The sequence below is a fragment of the Temnothorax curvispinosus genome, unplaced genomic scaffold (genome assembly GCF_003070985.1).
Source record: "Temnothorax curvispinosus isolate PA1 unplaced genomic scaffold, ASM307098v1 QBEX01018592.1, whole genome shotgun sequence".
Classification (NCBI taxonomy): Eukaryota; Metazoa; Arthropoda; class Insecta; order Hymenoptera; family Formicidae; genus Temnothorax; species Temnothorax curvispinosus.
In genome coordinates this window covers 28,363-54,233 of record NW_020228372.1, presented here as the reverse complement: position 1 = coordinate 54,233, position 25,871 = coordinate 28,363, and the positions used below count along the sequence as shown (strand labels likewise).

General features: G+C 38.7%; 3 protein-coding genes across 5 annotated transcripts; 2 read left to right on the top strand and 1 right to left on the bottom strand.

Moving 5' to 3' along the window:
* Window positions 1–275: 275 nt before the first annotated feature.
* LOC112468546 (kelch domain-containing protein 10 homolog) lies at window positions 276–3,375 on the top strand (the record flags this gene model as incomplete). The annotated part of the gene is made up of 4 exons (XM_025037769.1): window positions 276–518; window positions 688–1,017; window positions 1,124–1,270; window positions 2,578–3,375. Coding segments are annotated over 4 exons (825 nt in total), but the record flags the coding sequence as incomplete, so codon positions are not given.
* Window positions 3,376–3,622: 247 nt separating this feature from the next.
* LOC112468544 (F-box/LRR-repeat protein 4-like) lies at window positions 3,623–13,290 on the bottom strand. Of its 2 annotated transcripts, XM_025037766.1 has the most exons (8): window positions 13,223–13,290; window positions 6,915–7,173; window positions 6,687–6,792; window positions 6,130–6,595; window positions 5,876–6,041; window positions 5,436–5,787; window positions 5,015–5,348; window positions 3,623–4,643 (listed from the first exon to the last, which is right to left on the bottom strand). In XM_025037766.1, the coding sequence occupies exons 2-8, from the start codon at window positions 7,158–7,160 to the stop codon at window positions 4,319–4,321; spliced, it is 1,995 nt and encodes a 664-aa protein (XP_024893534.1). In that variant the 5' UTR covers window positions 7,161–7,173; window positions 13,223–13,290; the 3' UTR covers window positions 3,623–4,318. The 2 variants fall into 2 exon arrangements, with proteins under 2 accessions (XP_024893534.1, XP_024893533.1); XM_025037765.1 differs by lacking the exon at window positions 13,223–13,290 and having other exon boundaries at window positions 6,915–7,375.
* LOC112468545 (TRPL translocation defect protein 14-like) lies at window positions 9,494–24,792 on the top strand. 2 transcript variants are annotated; one of them, XM_025037767.1, is made up of 11 exons: window positions 9,494–9,575; window positions 10,443–11,290; window positions 14,852–14,919; window positions 15,641–15,678; window positions 16,480–16,517; window positions 20,364–20,492; window positions 20,577–20,649; window positions 20,970–21,370; window positions 21,606–21,813; window positions 22,463–22,635; window positions 22,957–24,792. In XM_025037767.1, exons 2-11 carry the CDS (start codon window positions 11,251–11,253, stop codon window positions 23,256–23,258), a joined length of 1,470 nt encoding a protein of 489 aa, XP_024893535.1. In that variant the 5' UTR covers window positions 9,494–9,575; window positions 10,443–11,250; the 3' UTR covers window positions 23,259–24,792. The 2 variants fall into 2 exon arrangements, with proteins under 2 accessions (XP_024893535.1, XP_024893536.1); XM_025037768.1 differs by lacking the exons at window positions 15,641–15,678; window positions 16,480–16,517 and having other exon boundaries at window positions 9,498–9,575.
* The last annotated feature ends 1,079 nt before the right edge of the window (window positions 24,793–25,871 follow it).

Below are 25,871 nucleotides of genomic sequence, written 5' to 3'. Positions count from 1 at the left end.
TTGGTTTTGCTTGATGAGAAATAATTGCTCTGACATTAAGCTATCCAACATCTTGACAAGATTATAACGATAGGAAAAAAGGATCAATCGAAAACTAAATGTGAATGTCACTATATAGTTTTTATGATAAAAATCATCTCGTAAGACTGGTTTACTGTTTTCTTTTAGGATACAGTTACACTAAAGATTATAATGTCGATATATGTGAGCGTTAGATCGACGATTTATTATTTCTTTCCGTTGCTTAGATATATATATTTATTGTTATTTATTTCTATGGGCAGGCATTAGTATGTCACGGTTCCTATCTCTACACGGTCGGTGGTACTACTGGGTATGAGTATACCTGCGACATTCACCGATTCGATTTAAGAAGAGGCGTCTGGGAAGTGGTGTACATTTGCTCGGGCAAGGACGAGTCGGAGCCACACGGAAGGTACAGGCATGAGCTTGCTTTTGACGGCAAGATGATTTATGTTTTGGGTGGTGGCACCTCGACAGAATCTTATGGCTTTTCGGTGAGTAAACCCATAAAGATTCTATTAAAAAGTACAAACTACTCTTATGTAATATATACATTATTGTTATTATATTAATATGCTATATTAAAATGTATTGAGTACATATATATATATACGTATATATATATATATATATAATAAATACATTTATAATAAATTCTTTCAGGAAATACCGGCGTTCGATTTGAAGACCAACAGTTGGAGGATTTTGAGCACGCACGGTGATACTGAAGAGACCATGGTGCCGGCACCACGACGTTGTCACGGTTCCGTTCAGTACACGGACGAGAAGAGCGGCGTTACCTCGGTCGTTATATCGGGCGGTTACAACGGCGACTGGGTGTTCTCCGACGTTTGGCGGCTTGACCTCGGCACGCTGCAGTGGACGCGCCTGAGAGAGTGCATCCTACCCTGCCCAGTGTACTTTCACTCGGCTGCGCTGACTCCAGAGGGTCGCATGTATATATTCGGTGGTATAGTCAAAATGAACAACAAGGTTATTATCGTACTGTCACTATAAACGGGGCGTGACATATTCCACAAATGTGTTTCATTCAATGTACTTTCATCAATTTGTAATCGCGACAACTTTATCGTTACAGGTACAGAGAACAAATGCGGTTCACTCCGCTTGGCTAACAATTCCCAAATTGTCTGAGATCTGCTGGCAAGCGTTGAATTATTATTACCCGAACTTGAAGGATAGTTCACCGGACAAGCTGCTTCACATGGGGATACCATTAAAATTCGTACGAAGACTTGATTCCTACGACTGATGTGAACGATAAGTCTTTTCCTCGACACTACCGAATTCTCGAATCAGATGTTTCTTGCGCTGCACGCACTTGAAAGCGTTTGGCCACGCTTCGATCATTCAATGTTTCGATTCGCAACTTTTAATGCTAATTTTTTTACAATTTCGTCTATTTCGTAGTAAACCATTATTGGTAATGGTAAGAGTAATTTCACAATCGTTATTTATTACTATTCATTACATTTGTGACTAATAAGCGAGCTGTTTGCGAAATAATAGATTTTTCTCTTTCTCAAATTTGCTTTTTAATCCGACATTTAACATTTAAATTGCCAGTTACGCTATTTTCCTGATATTAACGGCAACTGATTAAAAATGATTAAAAAAGAATGTACAAATATGAGAGTGATTAAAAAAATTATAATATGTAAAGAGTATCAAAGGATATAGTTCATTATTAGTATACTTAATGTTGTGTACAGTATATTCATTCTGCCTTTTCTCTCTCTCTAACGCTGTACATGACGTGTGTCTGGTGTGTGTCTGTGTGTGTGTGTGTATATATATATGGCTGTGTTCCGTTATTCACTGCCAGTGCTGAAAATCTATAGTGTATGTGACGTAAACTATAGATTTTTAGTACTGACAGTGAATATCGGAACGGAGCCTATATATATATATATATATTCATTTCTTTAAGGATGTTAGAATTAGTAGAGATCATCGACTCACACTGCGCGACGATGAGATATATTTCTAAATGTTTAAATAACGACGAGCGCAAATAATATTGAGGATATGGTGTTACTAAATGTGTTTTGTCTTAAAGATATTGTTAAATGTAATATTTGTCCGCGGTGCCTATTAATTAAAGCGATGCTCGCGAAGCTGCTCGTTCGAATAAAAAACTTGGGGGGTCTTATAGCTGCGGCATAAACAATCTTCATTATTCTTTTCTTTAACGCGTTATATTTTACGTAACAAAAAATGACATACTTTAAGCAAAATCCAGCATAAAAATCCGATTATTTGTGCTATATACACATATATATGTATGCATCTGATTGATTTATTTCTATTTCTATCAATGTAGATTAATTTTAATCTCGATTTAACTTACTTTTTATCCTTTTTCAGTTTTAATAATTAGAAGAAGATAAAAAAATAAGTTAAATCGAGATTAAAGTTAAAAATGTAGTTAAAGGTAGAAATGGACATTAATTCGCTTGTCCGTCTCTACTTCCCTTTTTTTTATGGATATTAGTTTCACACATTTAATTCGATTGTTTTCTCCTTTTTAAGGTGGATCCACACATGAGCACGCTTGACCCGAGCCAAGCCGAACGAGAGCCGAACAAATTCGCACGATGCTTGCTCAAGCGTCTATTTGGAAGTATTCGGAAGTGATCCAGACGTTCGGCAGGTAGTGAAAATAGCGGACGAAGATTTGGAAGATGCATTTATCAGTTTCTGTGACCTACTGTACGAAGATAAGATGAATTCTCTTTCTTCCTCCGAACACGGCTTACCTTCGAACATTCGCTCTGGCCCGTTCACACACATTCATACGAATGGCAAATGCTCGGATCTGATCCACGACTCGCGGATCGGTTTGAGCGCGTTCGGCGAACGGTCTGGGCCTGTTCGGCTTGGCTTGGATCATCGTCCACACCAATACGTTCATTCGTGTTCGGCTTGGCTCGGATCCGAGCGTGCTCAGGTGTGGACCCGCCTTTAAATAGGCATCATGTACTTTTTTATTTTTTGCATCGTTTTTTTCTTTTTTTGAATCATTTTACTTTTTTTTAAACAAATGTCATTATTTTGAATGTCATATTGTTTATTAAGATATTAAGTCCCCGTAAGCGACTTCAGAGTTTGATTGCTCGAATATAGAATTAACCTTGACGGATGAACGACCCTCTAATTATTCTGAGCAGTATATCATGCATCGTAATTACGCAGTAGATTTTCGGTGCTGTTTGCTAAGACGTATTAGCTGTACATTAAATATTCACTAATAGAGAGAGAGAGATATATATATAGATATTGTAAATACAAAAATGGAAAAGAGAAATACAGAACAATCGAATCTTCCGATTTGAGTGATTTTATTTCACGAATTCCCACATTATGAAGAAAATATTCCCTAATCCTCTGGTAAAGAAAGCGTCGTCAAGAGATTTCAAAAAATTAATTATCTATTTTTTTTTTAGATTTACTAAAGTCTTTTATATAAACTAAAAATTTAAAAATTTTAAATAAATTAGAATTTTAAAAAATTTACATTTTTTTAACAACGTGTCGTTTTCGTCATCTTGCCCCCATATGCGGGTAAGATGATTTTTAGTAGTGAATAAGATAACGAAAAGTCAAATTAAGTTAAAAATATACTTTTTTTACGAAAATTTAAAAGATTTATTTTATTGTAATAAACTTCTTATATTGTTTTAGTGTTACACAGGTAACCAATATTAATAAACTAACTAATTTGTCGCGGTCACATTTACAATGCACATTAACAATTATAACTGCATTTACGGATACGTTATCTTGCACATCACGCATGACGTTCGTCATCTTACTCGCAGTCATTGTATTTATTTTTTTCATTTAATAAAAATGTTGCAATGCGAAAAATGAAAAATGCTAGTATGTCATTCTATACATTCTTAGCTATACTTTACTGTAATTTTATTTAAAAAGTGAAAGTATTTACTATAATTAAGTCCTTCCTTATAAACAAAAAAATTACATATAGGTGCATCCAGAACACATTTCTTATATATATTATTCACTTTTGTGGACAGATTGAAATCAAACTACAAGAGATTATGTGCTATTATCTAAAGTCTTTAATGAGTCTGCATCAACTCGTTATCTGTTATAGTTTAGACAAATTAGCAATTCGTCATCTTAACCCTCTTTCCCCTACAATCTAGTTTTACCAGATAATTTTTAAAAGGTTAATTGATTTTTATACACTAGTATTTCAAAATAATAAACAAAAACAACTCAAATCATCAGTCGTCGAATGCACGGTCTATGTAAGACCGTGGTCGAATGTATAGACGGATACATACGGATATCTTTCTTTCCATTCGTTAACCAAACAATCGCTAATTTTACAGAATATAAAACGTAACTCTTGCAGTTTAGGACATTGTTCGAAAATAACGGAATATTTATCAGGTGAATATTTATCAAGTTTCACTTGATACAGATATAACCATCTCAAGTTTCTGCACTGCGTTAGTAATTCCAAATTGCGATCAGTGAGGACAATACGGCACAAACAAACTGCTTCCAAGCGTTGACAGGAAGAAAGTAATTTATACAAACTATCATCAGCGATTGAGCATCCGAGTCTGTAACAAAAATCATATAATTATTATAGTACTTTAATCACAAAAAAATTAATGTAACTTTCTCAAGATGCTCGAAATGTAAGAGAAGCAAATACAAAAATTTTGATAAAGAATACGGTAACATATGTATTGTAATAGTTATTTGTGTAACAAGTGAGGTAAGATGAAAATTCCCGGGTGCGGTTACCGCACTCGCCTTCGGCTCGTGCGTAAACTCCACACCCGGGAATTTTCATCTTTACACACGGCTTACACTCCCTATTTTATGTTGCAAGTGCCTGGAAAGTGGTCTATCACGCACGCGTAGCGTGCGTAATGGGGCACTTTCCATGCACGTGTTGCATAAAAGAAAATGTAGCACGTACACTTACTGGGGAAGGTACACTTTTCGTAAATTCTTACAGTCAGCGAGAACGTTAATACTTGTCGGCGTATGATTAATTGTCCTATATAAATCTATTACTTCCAAGTTAGGACATGAATTTCTCAATTTTATTGCATCTGCCTCTAGGTCTAGGTTTGTTGTACGCAATGAAGATGCGAACACGCATAAATCACGCATCCATTGATTTTTTTGCAGTATTTTGTAAAGACGTTCAGATGTTATATATGTGTCATAAAGATTTAAATGTTCCAAACTATTTAGCTTCTCGAGATATGAAAATCCTTCGTCGTCTAGGCAACCACAACTTTCTAGATCCAATTCTAAAAAAACAATGTAATGGTCATATGCAATTTACCAGTACCTTTGACAATCTTACATATTATATGTACATACACATATATACATACCTTTCAAATTTTTACATATCTCTGAAATTTTAAGTAGGGCACAATTGTCGACAGATGAACAGCATCCAGTTAATCTTAAGTGCGTTAAACGCCTGCCGCAATTATCAAGAAAGTTTATGAAATCCCTAACATCAAACTTACTTCCTGTAAGATCTAACTGTTGTAAATATTTACATCTAGGTGTAAAGTAACAAAATATATCGTGCATATCTGTACGACATACATTTCGCACGTTCAAACATGTATAGAGTTCATAGTCCTGTATTAAATTTTTAAAGCGTTCATCTACATATTTCATGCGGCATAACGTCGTCAAATCTAAGTTTTTCAATATTTTTAGTAGTATTTCATCCTGCAAAGATAAAAAATAAAACTTTGATACACGAGATGACATTGCAATAAATATTGCTATGAAAAATAAACTTTTTGAAATACTATACAGAAAGCGCAAGTATACTGCAACGTAACAGCTTCTTGGATTCACCCAAAGAGAGTTTCATACTCTGTGCGTTATTCGAATGACCTTTTGATAAAAGACAACGCGAGTATTTCTGTCCAAGAGGTTGCACATAATCAGGGATTACCTCACGAGAAGTCCCTGCATCGCTGCAAATAACATCGGCCCAAGTTTATTTACATTATTAATAAAATAAAAGGTTTTTTGAATATTACCTAATGTCGACGACAATAATACCTTTTAAAAATAACGCAATATTCAGGAAAATGTTCTTGCAGATAAACTATATCCGAGTGTACATTTTTTAAATCTGCTGTTAAATTATCATCTTCATGGAATGGAAGGGAGTCCATGCAGTTAATTTCTTTGAACAGATTAGTTAAACTCTCGTTAGTATTTCTAGGAAGAATCAAATCTGATGTACCGATAAGCATCACAGCATCTAGCTTTGTGTAAGTTATAGGGAAAGTTTGTGGGTTGTTCTTAAATACTAGTTTGAGCATTTTGGTTTTAAATTTACACGGGTGCGATAAGGGCGGGGAAAATAATCTTGATGTTGGGGACACAATCTGAGGCGACCCATTCCACAACTGAAACCACTGATTATTAGAATCTTGAGCCCAAATTTGAATTACTCTTCCAGGATTAAGTATTTCGTAAATAGAGACTCTGATCGGATATACAGCTTCATGAAACTCAATATCTGTAAAATAAAATATATATAATTATACTTTCCTAAAAAGAAACATATCTTCTTTAAGAATGTCTCATTTATCAAATCAAATATTACATACCAATGTAATTATTTTCTATCTCGCCACAGCGATCTGCAAAATCAAGGTTACTTTCAGGACTTCTGTTTTCCCATGGAGATGTTGAAATATGTTCATCAAAAGTACTCTGAATTAAAAAGTCAAGAAGTATCAAATAAATATAATGTCAAATACTACAGACTCTTGTAAGTATAATTTGCGATTACTTTTCACGGGACAATGACATATAATATTAGGAAATACACATACCATCATACCTCCTTGAAAAAATGGTAAATAAAATAGTTCTCCATAGCTTTGAAATTTGGGTGGCCCAATCACGTCAGGAGCAGTATGAAATATGCTATTATTCCTGTGGTTCTTGGCAACAAATCTTTTCTTCACAAATTGATAAATGAAGTCAACACTGTCCTCTTCTCCTACGGATACCCTGCCGATATAGGGATATTGACTACAACTCTCATCGCAATATAAAGGTTGACTATACGATGCCATATTTTAATTCTCTCTGAGAAAAGATAAAAAATATACAGAATAATCTTTGCTTTTGTAGCATACGCTAAAGTGCTACAAAATAATATCATATATTTATAATTATAGCGTATTATTATATAATCTAAGTTTATCTTGCTTCCATTCACATTGATAGTATTGACATTTTGGTTTTGCATGTGTACGTGACGCAACTAAACCTTAACGACGTCTTTAAGACGTCATATGTTTTGATGTGCGTGTTGTCTGGGATATTTCATTATTAAATAATTAAAATTATAAAAACAATTTCTTAAAATTTTTCAAAATAGTGAAATATTTCTTTCTAATATCTAATATGAAGCATTACAAGCACGGTGCTTTGTGTTCTTTTTAAAAAAAAATTTAATTTTAACAAGACATATATATGTATCCATCTGCATTAAATATTTAATATTTAAAAAAAGACAGTTTCTTAATTATTTTTCAATAGAGAAAATGTTTTTTTGTAACCTGAGATATACGCGAGCACGTGTGTGTTCTATGTTCTATGTTCTTCTACCACGTGGTGACACATGTGCACGAGCACCGAAGAAGAAACAAGAAATTGTAAAATTTAGATGCTCACATATGCTTAATTTCTGACTAAAATTTTTTGTATTTTTTAATGTTAGTTTATGTATCTTTTATATCATGTTTTTATAATACGTAATAGCGATCTAACAATAATAAGTCGAACAAAAAAATACGGTGAATAAAGAGAATTACCGGAAATTTAACTCGAAACTGAATCAAAAAATTAATCAGAAAAACTAATTTCTATCAATTTTTATACTACTTACACTGCAGGTTTTTGACTTTGTCCGTATAAAATGAAAAAATCACGAAAGAGAAGAAATGTTGGAACATGCGGTTGGTGAGCGCACACTTCTGTATGGGTCCATATTTATATTATGGGAGCTTTCCAGCAAGTGACACAGCTTCTGGAGGATTCACACTGCGTCCGATGTTCGACGTACGACGATCCGACATCCAATAGGAAATTTTTGTCTCTAATAATAAATTCTGTTATTGGATGTCGGATCGTCGTACGTTGAACATCGGACGCAATGTGAATCCTTTATTCCTCTTCCTATATACTAGACTATGACTATATAGTGATGCCTGACTCTTAATCGATTCATCGAGAATCAATTTTCTTTTATTTAAAAAAAAATCGATTTTTTTATCGATTCTTGAAATATCGATTTTTCGTCGAATTGATTATTTTGGACTTGGATGGAGGAAATCAACGTTCTTATGTTTTTCATTAGTAACCTAGTGTTAAATTTCAGCGAATGTGTGCAACACGCGTTTACTTTTTTTTTTATTGAAAAATGTTTTTTTGTAAATCTGAAATATCGAGCACACGTGTGTATTCCATGTTCATCTATCGCCACGTGAGCACCAAAGAAAAAAATTTAAAAATTGCAAAATTTAGATTGCTTACGTTCGCTCCATTTATACGATTAATAATTTCTCTGACAATAAATGACTAAGATTTTTCAAAGTGTATTTTTTATTTTCAATACGTGTTATAACGACTAATTGCAAGTCAAACAAAAGAATACAGAGACCAGAGAAAATTATTAATTATTTTAGAAATTTGATCCAAAACTAACTAAAAAGATGGTAAGAGTTCTGTATATACGATCCCCCTCCGATTCTCTCTCTCTCTCTCTCTCTCTCGATCTACTTTTGCAGTCACGTAATTGTATAAGCGACAACGATTAATTTAGTTTAGAGACGAGAAAAAGATAATCGAGACTCTTTAACATCTGTATCGGTTTTAATTATTAAGGTTTAATCAAAATAAAAATCTCTTTCAGAAAATCGAGGTAACTTAATTGATTCTCATCGATTGTGTTATATTATCACGTTATATTCTGTTATTGTCATTTAAGAAGAGAGTAAAATAAAAGAAAATATGTTTGCGGAATACATGTATATATATTATTGCGAGATATTAATTCAAACGTAATATTTTAATATTTTAAAATTTATCGTGTGGTTCTTTAGTAAATCGAAGAAAAAGAAGGGGGAAAACGTGTAAAAAAAAGTGTTTTACGTATGTCTCAGATCTATTTCGCGCTCTCGGGAGGAGGATAAAATAGGGAAAACTCAGCGGAGCGTGTTATCTGTACCAAGGACATTGTTTTTATTGCGGTCGCGCGAACGGAGGCGATAAAGAGACGCTTGTTGCTTTTTTTTCCATCGAGGTATTTTCCAAAGTTTGAACGGCCGCGGCGTGGGGACGCCGAGTGAAATATATAAGGACGTCGGCCGTTATATGAGCGGATCTTTTCGCGATGATCTCGCGGGAGGAAATCGTTGAATCGCAAAGATGTTTCCGGTCTCTCGTAAACGTATATGAAATCATAAACGTGGAAAACAATCTGGGTAAGTACAATCCCAAAAACTTAAAGAGTCATTAGGCCGGTATTCATAGTCGATTCTTATATTTAAGACCATCTTAAGTACAATCTTAAGATGTCATTAACCAATCGCAGAGCCGTATTAGCATCTTAAGATATTACTTAAGACGGTCTTGAAATAAGATCTGATTATGAATACCGGCCATAGATTGGTGATTCATTATCTTATTTAAGATCGTCTTAAGTTTATCTTTAGATACTGTACGATTCATTCCATTAGCTATGGAGTTAAGATGACGATCTTATATATAAGATCTGACATGAATACTGGCCATAATGAGGTCAAGGTGACGTTAAATGGGATTTTTAAGTAATGTCATCATGAGCATTATGTTCTATCTGGGCAATCTGGGACGCCAAGCCGAACGAGATATTAATTTTTGTACATTTTTGGCCAATTGCGATGTATTTTCCAATCCTAGTGAAAAAATTTCTTATATTTTCTCAGAAATTTTCAAAGAATTTTTCATCAAATTATTTTTCAGATTCGTAAAAAATTCTGAAAAAGATGTTGACTTCTCAGAAATAATTGGACGAGGATTTTCGAAATATTTCAGTATCTGTAATATATATATATATATATGAAAATTTCTAATAAGTTGGATGAATTTTCTCATATTTATTTAGATTTTTATAAAGATGTGTCGGCGAGAAAAATATGAATGATTCTGAGAAAGTTTTAAAATTTTCATAAAATTCTTTAATAATGACAAAAAATTCCGAGACATTTTCCCACCGGGGAATTTATCTACATAGATCTCACATATAGAGTAATTACATATCGATAAAGGCATTTTTGAATATTTTAAAAATGTCGAATCAACGTCCCTAGGAGACAAATCTCTGCGCTGAGCCCAATTGCACAAACGTAAAGCGACAAACGGGAAGCCGAGTGGCTCCGAGTTTCCGCTGCTCCGAATTTGAATTTGGCGCGGGAGTCCGTCGTCGGGTCCCGGTTCCGGTGGTGCCCGTCGCTTCCGCCGCGCGTGACTTCGTGCCCGACAGTGCCGACACACTCGCCGCGACGACCAGCTGCGCAGCTCTCTCGCTGCTTCGGGGACAACTTCAGATGCTTCCGAGCCACGGAACGGGACGGACGCGCGCGTTTGTTGGTGTCGAGTCGTGAGTCCGCGCGGTATCGTGTTCCTTTTTCCCCTCCTTCGCCCCACCTCCCTTTGCTCCGAGAAAAGAGACTGACACCCCGGCTGCGGTAAGGGTAGACACCCCGCGAATACATTCGATTGAGTAACTCGCGCGCGCTTCGAGGCCCACCTTCAATCGTTCGTCGTTCCTCTCGTCGTCGTCTTCGTCGTTTTTTTTCCTCCTCCCTCCTTTCCCCCCCACCCTCCTCCCTCATGCGTCGTCCGAGCACGCGGTCGAGCACGCGCCGACCCGAGATGCGCCACCAGGTATTTATGTAGTACCGACCACTGCCGCCTTCGAGCGTCGCACACCCGCCACCCCCGTCGCATCGGAAGGGAGGAAACAACCACCCCGGCATCTCCCGAGGAAGACTCGTCGCCGTCGTCCCCGTCGTCGCCGTCGCCGTCGCCGTCGGGCAGCGTGAGTGAGAAGGCGAGGAAGAAGGCGAGAGAGATATTCCGATTCCGGATTCGGGAACGGAAGTGGAGCCGACGACGATGGATCAGAAACGCGTGTACAAGTTGGTGCTGACCGGAGGTACGTACGTAATCACAGGGGGGTACAGGGTACAGGCTGGAGTAGACGGTGGCGTGGATCGGACTCCCGAACTCCGTTCCGGGAGCCCGACTCGCCGCTGAAAACTCGCTAATTACCTCGCGACGTCGCGAGCGAGGACGAGCACGTCTGCGAGAGCGAGCACGCGGAGTCTCTCTCATTGATTTCTTTTTTTTTTTCCCTTCGGAATTTGCATACCCGAAGACGCAGACCGTCGCTCGCTCGCGCGCCAGATCTCGAAATAATTCGAGCAAGTAATTGGAGTTTTTTATTCGGGGAGATACAAAGTATAACGAGGAGCTACGGAGAAAAACTCTCGACAATGACACCGCGTATTACCTTGGGCTATTTTACATATTTATCTCCTCGGTCTATTTTGAAACCTAAAATGCGCTCGCGCGCGCACATTTTCACAGCCGAGTGTCCGATTTCTTATTTCTCGGTTCGTCTCGCATCGGTCCGTTGGCTTTTGCAAAAACTTCCGGCCGCCGCTGTATCACTTTGCATTTACTTTGCAACATATATTCGCGTATTTCAAAATGGAATCGAGCGTTCCGTCTAATCGCGCTTCTCACCATCTGCGCTTCTTACGTCATAGATAAACACGTGGGAAAACTGCGTGATTGAGAGAATCATCCTTCCGAGGGTGAAGCCTCGAAATTCCGGGGATCGGAAGAAAAACCGGCGTCAATCGCGATAAAATGGAGTAAAATAAAATGAGAAATCTTGGAAAATGCGCGAGTTCCCGGCGAAGCACGTGCTTCGCTTTTAACTCCTCGAGTTATTTTTGCAGCCGCGCCAAGTTCTTCAGGTATAGTCTCCGTTTTTTAACGCGATGCGCACATGTGTTCCGCTCCCCCCTTTTTGCTTCCTTTTTTAAATCTCTCGTGCGGACAACGGGAGAATAGGACGCGCGAAGACTTTTTCGCTAGCGAGAGAGACGTTTTTCTCCCGGCCGGCGTGTGACGGCGGCGGAGCACGTGGGACGCGGGGACCGCTCGCGTTTTCTCTCGCTCGCTGGATCAAGTCTTAACGAGCAGGGTCGGGAGATCTCCCACGGTCGAGAAAAGAAAGAAGAAAACGGGAAGCGCGTGCTAATAATTGCCGGCGCGAGCTTCCGTACGGAGTCAGCATCCCCGTTTTCAATGTATAAATTGAAGTATGATTCAATAATAATTTTCAATGCAATGAAGCTCTGGCGTCTTTCCAGAGAATTCTGGACACGTTTCAGGAAAAGGTTCTAACGACGAGGTGCGAAGGAACGGAGATTCCAAAGTACAGAGTGCCTATACTTTTACTCTCCTCGTTACGGAAATGGGTCATAAATTTGTTTCAAGGTTGATTAGGGTCCTGTACCCTTCGACAGAACGAGATATCCCTCGGAAATTCTTGAGAGAAAGGATCTCCGGATTAGGATAGAAAGAATTTCCAACAATAACAAAACACGAAGCAAGTACTCCATATTTTTAGAAATCCCTGTTTCTTCACGCTTATCGGAATTCTTCTTGAAACTGTCGAGAGCTTTTCGGGGCTGGCGTAGAAAAGAGATACGGCGATAGGGACGCAGGTAGTATATCGCAAATTCCGTTCGTTACATCGAAATTTGTAAATGGGACATCGAACTCGACGGGGTTCATCTCGTTCGTGCGCGGCTATGACGCAGCGTCGCACTGTCTCTCGTCTCCCTCGCGACGTTTTGCAATGTTCGTTATCGTGGCCACGCGCGGATGCCGATCGATTCCACGCGCCACGCAGGGACACCAAGGGACACGCGGCCACAGCTGTACCGGGTGACCTGGGAGAAGGGTGTCTCGCGGAGAACGGGTCTCCGTTCGGATGAATTTTCACCTATCCCGACCGTGCGGACGAAATTTCATCCCCTACTCCCTACTTGTTTTATTTATTTTTTTTTACTTGCGTTAGTTGCATTATTCCTTTGTTGCCCCTCGCCGAGTTGCCCGCTTGAATTGCCGGCGTCGCTCGTCCATACGAATTTATCGACTCGATAGCCGATGTTGAATGTAAAACAATACAAAGTACCGGGTGCACGCTTCTCACAATCAGACATTTCTCAGACAGACGCCCGCCCGCGTCGCATGAGTCACGGCTATTTTTTCCCCCTCGGCCCCGATAAGCGATATTTTCTTACGTTTGTTTTCGTCATTTCAGATAGATAACAACCGGAAATTACTCGAATTAGTTCAGCAGATAGTGTGAACGACACGATAGATAGCCTTGTCGGTTTATCGTTGACAACCCGTTATCTTTTGGCGGACAGCGAAAATTATCTACGACAACCTGATGCTATATACACGACGTATGCGAGAATTGCGAGACGCAGAAGAACGGTTGCAAAATTTTAACTTCGACGAAGGAACGCAGAAGAATCTGAGTTGCTTATGAATATACGGAGAAACCTTGAAAATTGTGAGAGCAACGTGCTTCTCTTTATTTCGCCCGGAAATTTAATTTTCACGCGATCGCGAGGGTTCACGCAGCAATGCGTCCAAAAAAAACAAAGGAAAATAAGATATTCTTTTCCTGAAGATGCTGAACTTTATTTAGGCATCAATACGATTCGAACGAGATCTCCCGAGCTTCGTGAAAGACAGGAAAATTACAGCAAAGAAAATCTTACAGGAGAGGATGTGTTCTTCTCAAAAATAGTCTAAAAAATAACGTTATATTGTTTTTCATCGCTCGAAGGAACGAATTTCATTGTATTTTTTATGGGAGGAGCGTAGAGGCTCAAGGAGTTCTGTTCTGTATTGCTTTGGGATAAGCAAGGGTGGACGTTGATGGATTAGATTAGATTAGATACTTTAGTGGGGAGAAGCCCGAAAAAAAGACCGGAATTCTTTTAGATGCTGAGTCGCGGCGCGATTGCATACTTTATTTTAGGATCAGGTCGCGCGCGACAGGCTCAAAATTCGCTGCCATCCCGATATGCATAACGAGCACGATTTATAACGTCGCGACGAGTTAATAGTTAATAGCCGGGGCCGACGCGCACCAATTGCGATCAATTTGACTTTTATTGACTGTCTGCCTTCTCATATGCTCGTCATTTATTTTATGTAACGAAAAACAAGCCAGGAGAAGACGTATAATAGTTGCTTTCCATTTACACTCAAGTGATCTGAGTCACTCAGATATGTGTAGTATTTTATACTCAGGTAAGATGTGTCATTTCGTATTTACCTGCTTGTTTTGGTGACAAAGCTATCGTATAACAATACAGGTCCATAGCCTCACTTTTAATCTGAGTTTATTTGATTCGTTAAAGCACGCGGTCTCGATTGTGGATAAAAACTCAGTTGAATCTCACTTGCCAGCATGCAAAAAGAACGTTTGCATTTAACTGAGTTATGACGTCACAAGTGAGAATTATCTGAGTTTTGATGTAAATGGAAAGCAACCAATATCGCGAAGTAAAAGGTTTCACGCGCGCAGAAACGATTCGCACGTGTGGATCTCGCGTGAAATTTTTTCGAGGAATCTCGGAGCGGCCGATGTCTAAACCACGTGTTCTCGTGATTACAGGACCATGCGGCGGCAAGACAACCGGGCAGGCCAGGCTGTGCACCTTCTTCGAGAACATGGGCTGGAAGGTAGGTAGAACCCTTTGAGCCTTAAGAACAAAAAGCTTTCCGCGAGAGAAAGAAAAAGAAAAGAGAGATCTTCATTGCGAGAGTTTTCTCCCCCCTGACTGACCTTTTGCTTTTCTCTCCGAGCGACGCTCGCTCGATGCCACGTTAGATTCGATTCGACAGACGCCGTACAGTATACCTTAACGTAAGGGTAGTTTCGTTATTATTGACGGTATATAGCCGGGAGAAGGGGATGATTATTTATTCTGCATAGAGTCTACCGTACATACGTATTACTTGCAGAACGTCGTTCGATTGTCGCGTGCTATACGATAATTCGAGTCAAGGATAATGCATTTATGGCATAATCTAGCTTTTTCCGTAGCTCGTCTCTCTCTCTTTCTGGAGCGAGATTCTACCTTGCAGTAAGTCGCAGTAGTCGCACAGTGAGTCGCAACTGCGTATAGAGGTTGATTCTAAGATATCACAGCTCGTTCGAGCTTTGCGGAACATATTTCAATCGATTCGAGTCTTTCTTAAAGAAAAAAAAGAAGGAAAAAAAATTATTATGCAATGATCAGCAATGATCTTTAAATTGTTCCAATTAAATGTTACAATCTTGTCGCGATTTGAGGCTTGTAGCCGAGCAGAGATTTTTTTCGAAAAGAGACGCGATCTAGTTTCGGGGGGCTCTTACCCTTCGTTTTGGATTCGATAGAGCGGTGGTTGTCTTCTTTTTCAGGTGTTCCGTGTCCCCGAGACAGCGACCGTGCTGCTCAGGTATGCAATTATACGATCACAAGTTTACAAAAGAAAAAAAAAAGAAAAATAAATAAAAAGCGAGAGAGAAAAAAAAAGAGAGAAGTTGGAACGAGAGTCACCCTTGGACAAGTACGGTTTTCTTTCGAATTAACCCTGGAATGCCCTGACGATGTGAAGCGTCTGAAGAACAAAAATAGATCGAGAGATTAATCAATTTGGAAAATTTGTCGAAATTAACAGGAAATACGAGGATAACAGGAAAGTCTCGCAAACCCTCGGGTGTATGCGTGTGCTTTACGCATTGCAGGGTTAAAGGAAGTTCTTGAAGAATGAAATAAAGCCGTTCGCCCCCTCTCGCCTCTCGTTCGAGTCAAGATTGTGTCGCGAAGGAAAAAAAAATAATTCGCGAAACAGACTCCGCGGAGTAAATATTAAATGAGCAATTTGCATTTGCGTCGCAAAAGCCGCGCAAAAACTTCAAGATCGCTCCATCGGGTGTGGCTGGAAAATTTATTATAAGTTTGTACATTGATTCCATTGATTTCATTCCCGGGAGAAACGGTATAGTATTGTAGCATTCGACAGTGAGACGTTTGAAGGCGATTTATTTATTTATTAAGATGGTCCGCGTATAACACGATAAGCTTCCTTCAATTGCCGCTGCGGTTGCAGCTGCGAGATATTTAAGACCGTTCCAGCGTCGCAATTGCGTTGTATAAATATTCGTTCGATTAAACTCAATTAATTTAAACGCTCGTATTGTAGCGCGTGCCTCACGCAATTGTCTCATATCTGCCGTCTGCTTTCTTTCCATTTCAGTGGCGGCATCAAGTTTACAGACCTGAACGCGGAGGAGGGTAAGTTTGCTGATTATATCATTTTTTTTTTCATACGCTCCCTTTCACCCCCACGTTTCTCTTTTTACACTCACGTGCTCTTTCGATTCTTGACAGCGTATATCCTAAAACGTGAAAATTTTCCAATAATGTAGACACGCAGGGAAATTAGCACAGGAACGATCCCCCTCATCCCCGCGCGACGCGAATCAGGCTGCAGCTGCAGTAATTGACGTAATTAATTAGAGAAGCGTCGAACTGTCTGTCTCGACTCAGCTCTGGGATTCGTTCGTCCGGCCGTGATGGAAATTACACGGATTAACTGTCGGGAACCTGTGTTGTTCTTTTTTTTTCCTCTTTTCTGATTTTCTGAAACAAACCCGCCAGGGAAGGCGGGTGCGAGACATTAATTCTCGCCGACCTTGGAAGTCGCGGCTCGGATGCATTGCCCCGGTAACACGACGGATTGCGTCAACCGGCGCAATCGCGACGTGAGTGAGAACAAACGCGGACGGAAAAATCCCAAGCTTTGCACCAGAGCGCGGGGAGAGACAGCAGAAGAGAGAGAGGAAAAAAAAAAAGACTTCGTATCTCGATGACGGCTAAAAAAAAAGGATAAAGGAAACCAGTCCGACCTGTTGTCGCGTATGAAACGTCGGATCCTTGAAAGCTTCGCCGCGGAACTCACCGGTGAAGTTTAAGTTCGGGCATGTCTCTCCCAGCCATGTCCGAAATCGGGACGTAAGACGTCTTTTAGCTATCATATCGTAAGACGTCTTAAAGATGTCTTCAAAACGTCTTATGTCTCGATTTCGGACATGCTGTCTATGCGTCTCGTTGCGCCCGGAACAGCTGCCGAACGGTCGTTTGACGAGATGTGCGCGATGTGGAGCTTACTTTCGTTAACCCCGGTGTCCACGATGTTAGAACTGTGTCCAAGTTTCGGTTTAAGCCAATCAACTTGCAGCTCTTACAGAAAAGTAGCATCAGTTTCATTGGCTTAAACCGAAACTTGGACACAGTTCTAGCATCGTGGACACCGGGCCTTACAACACAGCCCGATTGCATAACGATTAAAATTTCTTGGCCTATATATGCTAAACTTGGCCTTCCGTTCTATATCGTGTATCGCGCGGGGGACTTTGTCCGATCGTTAGGCGAAATTTCAATTATCTCGTCCTGTCGGTTTTATTTACGCCTCGCGGCCGCGTCAATTGGTCCAACCCCGGGTCTATTTTTAAAATCTCTTGCACCATATTATTTCTCCCCGCAAATATAACTCTTCGTACTTCGCGCGGAACGTATTGTGCGCGCTCGACCGAGCTGTCGGTACGTTTTCAGGGACGTGTGTCTGTCTTTCTTTTAATTCTTAAAACGTCCCACCTGGCAGCGCATATGTCGAGGTTGAACTGAAAAGTTTTGCTGTAGTGCTCGAGATAAGATAATAATTTTGCTACGTCGGTGGTCATCGAAACGCTCGTTCGCCCTTACGTAAGGCGATCGTGCGACTACTGCGACTTTAATCAGCTCGCCCTTGAACGAACGAACGCGAATGTCAGGCTTCCCCCGCTTACGTTTTTTGCGCATACGTTTTATCATCCGTCGCAGATATATACCGTGTTCCGAATCTCTTATACAATTTTTGTACGAGCTATAACGCTCCTGCCAAGTAAACGTCTCATATAATTAAGCGCGAGATAATTTATCACATTAAAGTGGCGCGATTCTTTCAGTCGAAGCATGTGACAATATTTGCAAAATGTTTGCAAAACATCTTGCAAAAATCTTGCGATTTCTCGAGCATTACGGAAATATAAAAAATAAGACATTCGTAAGATTTTACTTTATTCTCATTCGCTTGCATTTCGTACTTAAAATTTTATTGCGATGATTTGGCGTTCTTGAGAAATTTTAGGAGCTTAAATTTGTCAACTTGATTCGCCATGAGACGTAATTAATTGGAAAGAAATTTCGTTTTGATGTTTGCGACGAACCAAGGACTAAAAGCTAAAAACGTCACGGATTATTACCGCCTTTATTTCTATATCCATTTGTCACTCGGCTATTTTTCCGCGAAGGCACATTCGTCAGTTGGAAAAGAAAAACTGACGTTTGTGAAACTTGAGCGCGGTAATCCGATTACTTCTCATCGTCGACGATATTAGATCCTTGACATTAGCCCGTTAGGTTCGTCCAAGAAGAAGCAGTTTCGTTTAATTTCGTTTAAAAAAAAGAACAAGATTGAAAAAAAAAGAAATAAAAAGATTGAACTATAAGGAAAGGAATAGGGAATAATCGAAGAATCCCAAACTTCGTAACTTCGTATCTTCGTTCAGTAAGAGCTCCTTTCATCCAGTTCCTCTCGACTCGTCTTTTTTCCTTCGCGATTCGATCATCGGGCGCAAAAGCGTGATATTGTTTTCAACCCGAGTCTCCGAATCCCAACGTGAGGCCAAGATCAAGGTTGATTCTAGAGAATCCGTGTCCTTCGCACGCGAAATCCTCGTGTCTAGATCGTAGGAGCGAGGCTTCCCGCAATGGCGAGGCGAGATGGCCGGAGATCCTGGAGGTCGATTCCGGCGTGGGTGAGTCCGAGTTATCGCGCTAGAGTTTGGGTCTGAGACACGATGAAAATACCGGTGTAAGACGCACAAGGAAATCAGCGATTAGTCCGAAAACATTTTAGATTTTTTTTTTATTTCTACCTTTTATTATTCTAATTTTCCACCGTGTCGCTTTTATCTTCAGCGTCTAGTAAATTGCATAGGAATTTATTTTATATTTTTATATATTTATATAAAAATTTATAAAAATATTTATATAATATAATATAATAATATATCATTCTTGATTCTTTCTAAAGAAATAAACGATTTAATTCTCTTCGAAGAATTGTAGGATAGAGAATACTTAACTGATGTTACGAAATAGATATTGATCTAAATGAAACGGAAGGCAAAACAGATTTCCAAGTTCGCGAAATAATCACCGACTAAAGTAAAGTAAAAAGAACTTCTCAATCTGGTGATCGGAATTTTGTAACTTTGTGAAATGAATACCTTCTTTCAATTTGCCGATTAACAAGTCTTCTTTATACTAGTCAATTGGGTACACTTTTTCGTGCTATCCAGTAGGCGTAGGAGCTTATTTTATCCCTTAGCCGCATCTTTCCGCTTATCGATCGCTTCTCGTAGTCTCGTCCTGCGTGTCAACGCGATATTATGTATTTTATATTCCTTATTTCTTACATTTTTATCTTTATACGCTTCATTGTGTCTCGGCCTTGAAATGCAAGGCACTCTAGAATTCTCTCGCCGACGAGAGACGAATCCTCGGGTATTTCCTCGTCCAGAAATAAATCGAATCTCCTCTCGTCAATCAACTGTGGAATAAAAACATCACAGATACATCTTTTTCTACCTCTTTCAAAATTATTGGCAAAATAATGTACACAAAATCATGGATCTTAAATATTAAAGAAATTGATAAAAAAATTCGCGAATTTTGTTTTTTTTTTTTTTCATGTCACTGGAACGAACGAGGATCGTCCGCCCGTCTCGCTAGGATCTCGCTTGAAAAGGGCTTTAATACGAGACTGTCTTTCAGATAACTCGATTAGTATACTCGCTATAATTCTAAAAATACCGCTCCTAAGAAAGTTTATCGAGCTAAACCGCATTTAGGGCTTTCTTCCTTAGAGCTTCAGGCTCCCTTTATCGTGATAAATGACGCGATTATTCAGGCTAGGCGCTTCAAGTATCGCCGAGGTCCACGTGCAGATCGATCCTACCCAAGCAACACCTCGAAACGAGCGAGCGAGAACATTCGTTGTATAATACCGCATTTGCTTTCACACGTGTGTTGCAGCATTCAAATTTCAGGAAAATCTTTTGCGCACGATGATACAAATCGAGAACACGTTCTTTCAACTGGGTGAGAGCTGTTCGAGGAATTGCCTGATCATCTGTGATCGCGGTGCTATGGACGCCTCCGCCTGTTAGTACAAACTCTGAAAACAATAGAATTAGTTCAGGATTTTTTCCGGTGACGTAAAGATTAATTGGGAGTAATTTTTCACAGTTATTTCGAAAGATAAATGGGAGCTCATGATGGCCTCGAACGGATGGAACAACGTCGAACTAAGAGACAACAGGTGAGACAAATGAAGGATACAAGAAAGCTTGTAACGTCGATACTCGTCTTTGTCTTCGGGAGAATCTATTTTTTGAAAACTAATTACAATTAGTAGATCACCTAATGGAAAAGGTTAACAGTATACCGGCTCTAAGATTTTTTTCATTAGGTGATTTATCAATCGTATGAGCCTCTTTGTATGTAATAACTAATAAATTAATCTTCTCATACTCTTTCATTTTTAGTAGTATTTACTGCTATTAGTCTTGCAGTCCAATGGTATTTAATTTAATATTTTATTTACCACTAAACTCCCGTTTTCTCTCTCGTGTTGACCAGATATAACCAGATCCTCCACATGGTTTCGGCCGCGAACGGCGCTGAAGAGTTCTACTCGACGGAGGAACACGCGTGTCGCTCCGAGGGTGTCGAACTTGCTCGGGAGCTGGATTATAAGGCCGCGGCTTCCTGGGTGGGCCACCCATACTTCGACGTTATCGACAACTCGCAGGATTTCGAGTCTAAGATCTGCCGGATGATCGAGTGCGTGTGCCAGAAACTGGGCATCGACACCGGCGACCGGTTGCGCGCCAGCAGTCGCAAGGTCAAGTTCCTCGTGAAGGCGCCGCTGCCGGCGGACAGCGAGTTCCCGCCTTTCCAGGACTTCGACGTCGTGCATAATTACCTCCAAAGCAACAATCCCAAGATGCAGGCCCGTCTACGCAAGCGCGGCCAGAAAGGTGAATCACCGTGCAAACAACGAAAAGCTCTCCTCATTTGCGACCCAATTAACCATTTAAAGCAATATTATCACTTGACGGGGAAAATTAACTTGTGTTTATTATTATCAAAAAATTCGATAATTCATTTAAAGTGTTTAAGTTAACGGTGCATCGGTCATCGTCATATTTTATTTTCCTACGTCCGAACGACGGATCCGAGCGACGATACAATTTGAATTTTCTATTCTTTAAGGTCACTGGTCATATATCCACACGATTCGCCGACCGAAGATGTGCGGCCAAGTGATCGAGGTGAAGACCCAACTGACGCACCGAGACTACCTGAACATGTTGGCCCAGCGCGACGATTCGCACTTCACTATTTTCAAGCGTCGCCGTTGCTTTCTCATCAACAATCAGTATTTCCAGTTAGACATATACAGAGAACCGGCGCATCCCAGGTAACACCCCAGTATTTCCACGGTTAAATGAACTAAAATGTTGAAACTCTATCTATCTTCGATATCGATAATCGAAAAGTCGATTTCTATATTTATAAAAAAATAAATAAAAAGTAAACTTACAATTAGTGAAAAATGAATCTAAGACATCTTATACGATTGGTTTTTCTATGCTTGGCGATAATGTTTGCATGCAAAATATATCTTGAGAAATAATTTCGTATAAATAGTTCGATTATAATTAACTTCAAGATTCAGATTATTTAATAAAAAAATTAATATTAAAACTCTTTTGCTTCCACTAAGATCCTTTACTTCAAAATAAAAGTCGTTTTTCTCGACCGAACTGGCCAAAAACAATTTTATTCTTCACAACGTTTCGACCACATTCTGGTCCTTATCAAGTGAATTCGAACCACGCACACAACATTTTTTAATTCGCTGACATTAGTGCCCAAACCATATCATGCAATCGCAAATCTAGAATCGCAAAAACGCAGTAGTCAATAAGATAAAATCATGACAAGTTACCAAGTCTATAACATAAAGTGAAAAATCCTTTACTTCACTCTCACGTATGTATTTATTCATCGTAAGAGAGGGAAGGACATTGTGTTAATCTAAATGTAACTTCGTGCGCACTTTACAGATGTCGAGGCTTGATGTTGCTCGAGACCTACACGGCGTTGACGGGTGACGAGCTGAAAAACATTCTGCCTCAATTCCTGACGATTGAGAAGGAGGTCACCGGCAATCCGGATTATAGCATGTTCAATCTCAGCTTACGCGAAGAATGGAATAGCACCAATAAATATTGCCACGGTACTGTATTAGTATATTTAAATTCTGTAACTGTAAGGATATCTATGTTTTTGTTACACAAGCGCATTCATCTTACATATTTCTTTCTCTTCTATCTGTTAGGCTCGGACTAGAAAAGTTGTACTTATATAACCGTAGTTTTACGTATAAGCGTAGAGAAACGTAGCTCGATGATTCAAACTTTTTCGGCCATTCGAGCTTCACGTATTTCAACCGTGCTGAAGAATAGCGTGCTAAATAATAGATTATCTGAGGTGACTAATGATAGAAACCGCTATATTAGAACGCAAACGATCTAACGCTCGACATTCCATTTTGCAGGCATCATGCAATTGGCAGAGAGTCAAAGTGCCCCGATCTCGAAGAGTCTAACGACCGAAGTGCAAAGTAACGGACTCGATTTCAAAACCAGCAGCGCATTGGGTTCGATTACAAACCGTCAGCAAGCGATCGTCAAGAAGAGCATCCAAAACGGTCTGACGAACGGTAAAGCGACATTCGCCGAGCGATGTAACATGAACGGCGACGGCCAAAAGCTGGAAGTGCGCAATTCGACCATGAGGCCGGAGGAGAGTTTGCGAGAGTTAAAGGTCGATAAACCGCAAAAGAACGGATTTGATTAATAGATTCTAATGCGGAAAATTGAGTAACAGTAAAGTCTTTTTAATAATAAGCGATTCGCGAATATTCCGAGCTGTAGCACAGGGACTTAACGTTATCAGTGTCGGCGCGAATTATCTGAATTAATATTGAATGAACTACTAGTGCGATAGTCTTCTATATAAAATTTCACAGATAATATCTATTTTTTAATCAAACTTGCGTGTCGTACTTAAGGAACTTTCATGAAAGGTCTTACGGTCAGTTTCGTCAACGTCGATTAAACTTGGATCAGAATCAAGAGATCCAGTGTAAATCTTTCGAAAATTTACGACGAAATTTCAGAAAGTCTCAAGATATCTAAAAAATTTTTGAATAATACATTTGTCATTCTCTCAACATTTTCTTACAATTTTAAAAAATTCCTAAAATTTTAAATGAAGAAATATTTGGAGGGAAATGTCGATTATATATACATATATATATATAAAATTGTCACTTTCGTCAAATGCTTGTGTGATATTTAATATCGATTTCTGGTAAAAATTAAGTTTTACCAGATTCACCGTAACTTATTATCACTTCTTTTTAAATTTCCGCATGAAAGAAGAGAAGAATGAGCCAAAGAGATAAGTTAGAGATGAATTGAACAAGAGCTAAAGTTACGCGACATTGATGAAACGAGGTCCTAGCATGTTTTCAATACAGCTTCATTAAATGAGCGATGTGCATTGATGCATCAAGTGTTTGTACTTCACTTTACTTTAGTCCAGTTTTACTCTTTATACGCCTCAAGTATTGTCTAACAACCATCGAAAGCTCGAAAGAACGATTGTGATAGAGAAATGCGCGTATCGTATTGCGAGAAATCGACGTTTGGAAACGTGATTTTCTCAAGAAGAAAGAGAAATATCGACGCATTTTAAGACAGCAACGTTATCGGGCCACACACCGTAAGAAACGGTTGAAAAATTCTCTTGAGACTATCGCAAAATCTTTTGGGAATCTTTAAGGAATTCAAATGTGTTAAATATCTCTGTAATGTACTTAATGTCAAAAAAAAGATCACAAAAGACGTTAAAAATTTATGTTCCAACGATATTGTAGTATTTTGCGATACATAGGTGATACAGTAATGCAATATCGAAGTTACAGGTTTTAAAGTGAGCTATCAGATCTCTAGCACTTGTATACATTTCTATGTATATCAGAAAAAAATTTGATATTAAAATATTTCGTAAAATCCTTGAAGCACGAATTTTACGCAGATATACAATCATGTGATTGTTTTTTATTTTTTAATTAATACCGGATATTGTAAATTTGAAAAATGCTTGGAAATTTGCTTGATCGCGAAATAATAGTTTATGTAATTGGAGAAAAGAATTGAAACCTGTATAACTTTTTAATGATGTTATTAGTCGAACTATTGCTTTTAAAGATTTCTAATATATATATTTATATCTCTTTTTATCTTTTGAAAATTAAACTTTTTCAGATTTCAATTTTTATAGGACAATTGAATTGTAAAAAGTTCCTGACTTTAAGGATTGAAGATAGTACTTACAAGGCTATATTCGAAATATTTTCGAACAATTAATGCGAATTTATTCTCCCTTTTATCGTCGGGCAAGCCAAAGTTTTCTCATTTTTTTATAGAGTATTCTCAAGCTTTCTGAGATTTGTACATATTTCTTTAGGATGTAGGAATTTCTAATTTTTTAGATCTCGAGAAATTATAATCTGATAACTCACTCGAAAAATATGGCAATGGCGTAAAATAGCCTGTTGTTGCAATCACGGCGAAATCTTAACGATCGAATATATCAGTACTTAATAGGTGCTTGCCTATAGAAGTAATTAAGTTAATTGTATATAATGTGGCGCAATTATTTTTGTCGAATCTACCCATTTCTGTGATTAATTGTAATATGTGTTGTCGATGTAATCGCGAGAGATCTCACTGACAGAGACGAGAGATTTGCTGAAAAAAAAAAAAGATTACGAGAGATAAGTATGATTAAGAGGATTAATGATAGAAAGGTGATTTGCGAGATCTTATATTTTGCTCGTGACCCTAAAACTTGATGGTGAGTTCTGCGATGACGCTTACCCTCACGTGTCGCTTTCGCATTTTCTACACGCCAAACTGATCATTCACAAATTTTTGCCACTGTTTAGAGACGAAGTGCCTGTGAAACATTCATTCGCGGAAATAAAGAGAAAGAAATATATATGTATATATATATACATATATTATATATATAAATATATATATATAAAAACACGAAAGTCTATATTTTCATTCGATGATGCAACAGTGAGTTATCAATGCGCACTCAGTTTACGTAGATAATGAATCTGAAAAACAAAACGTTATATCTATATAAGCGTCTAATAAAACAATGTCACGTGCCTATCATGTCTTATATCTCCACCATATACTAAACCTATTCAGATCGTTTCAAAAAATGTATTGCCTCTGATTACTTCTTTCTCATTTAACAATCAATATTTTTGAGTAAAATTCCATTTCAGAGGGTTTGTGATTAAAGATACATTTTTTTGAATAGGCCTGAAAGAAAAAGGCGCATCCTTATTAGTTTTTATCAATTTCTCGTAATTAACTAATTAAA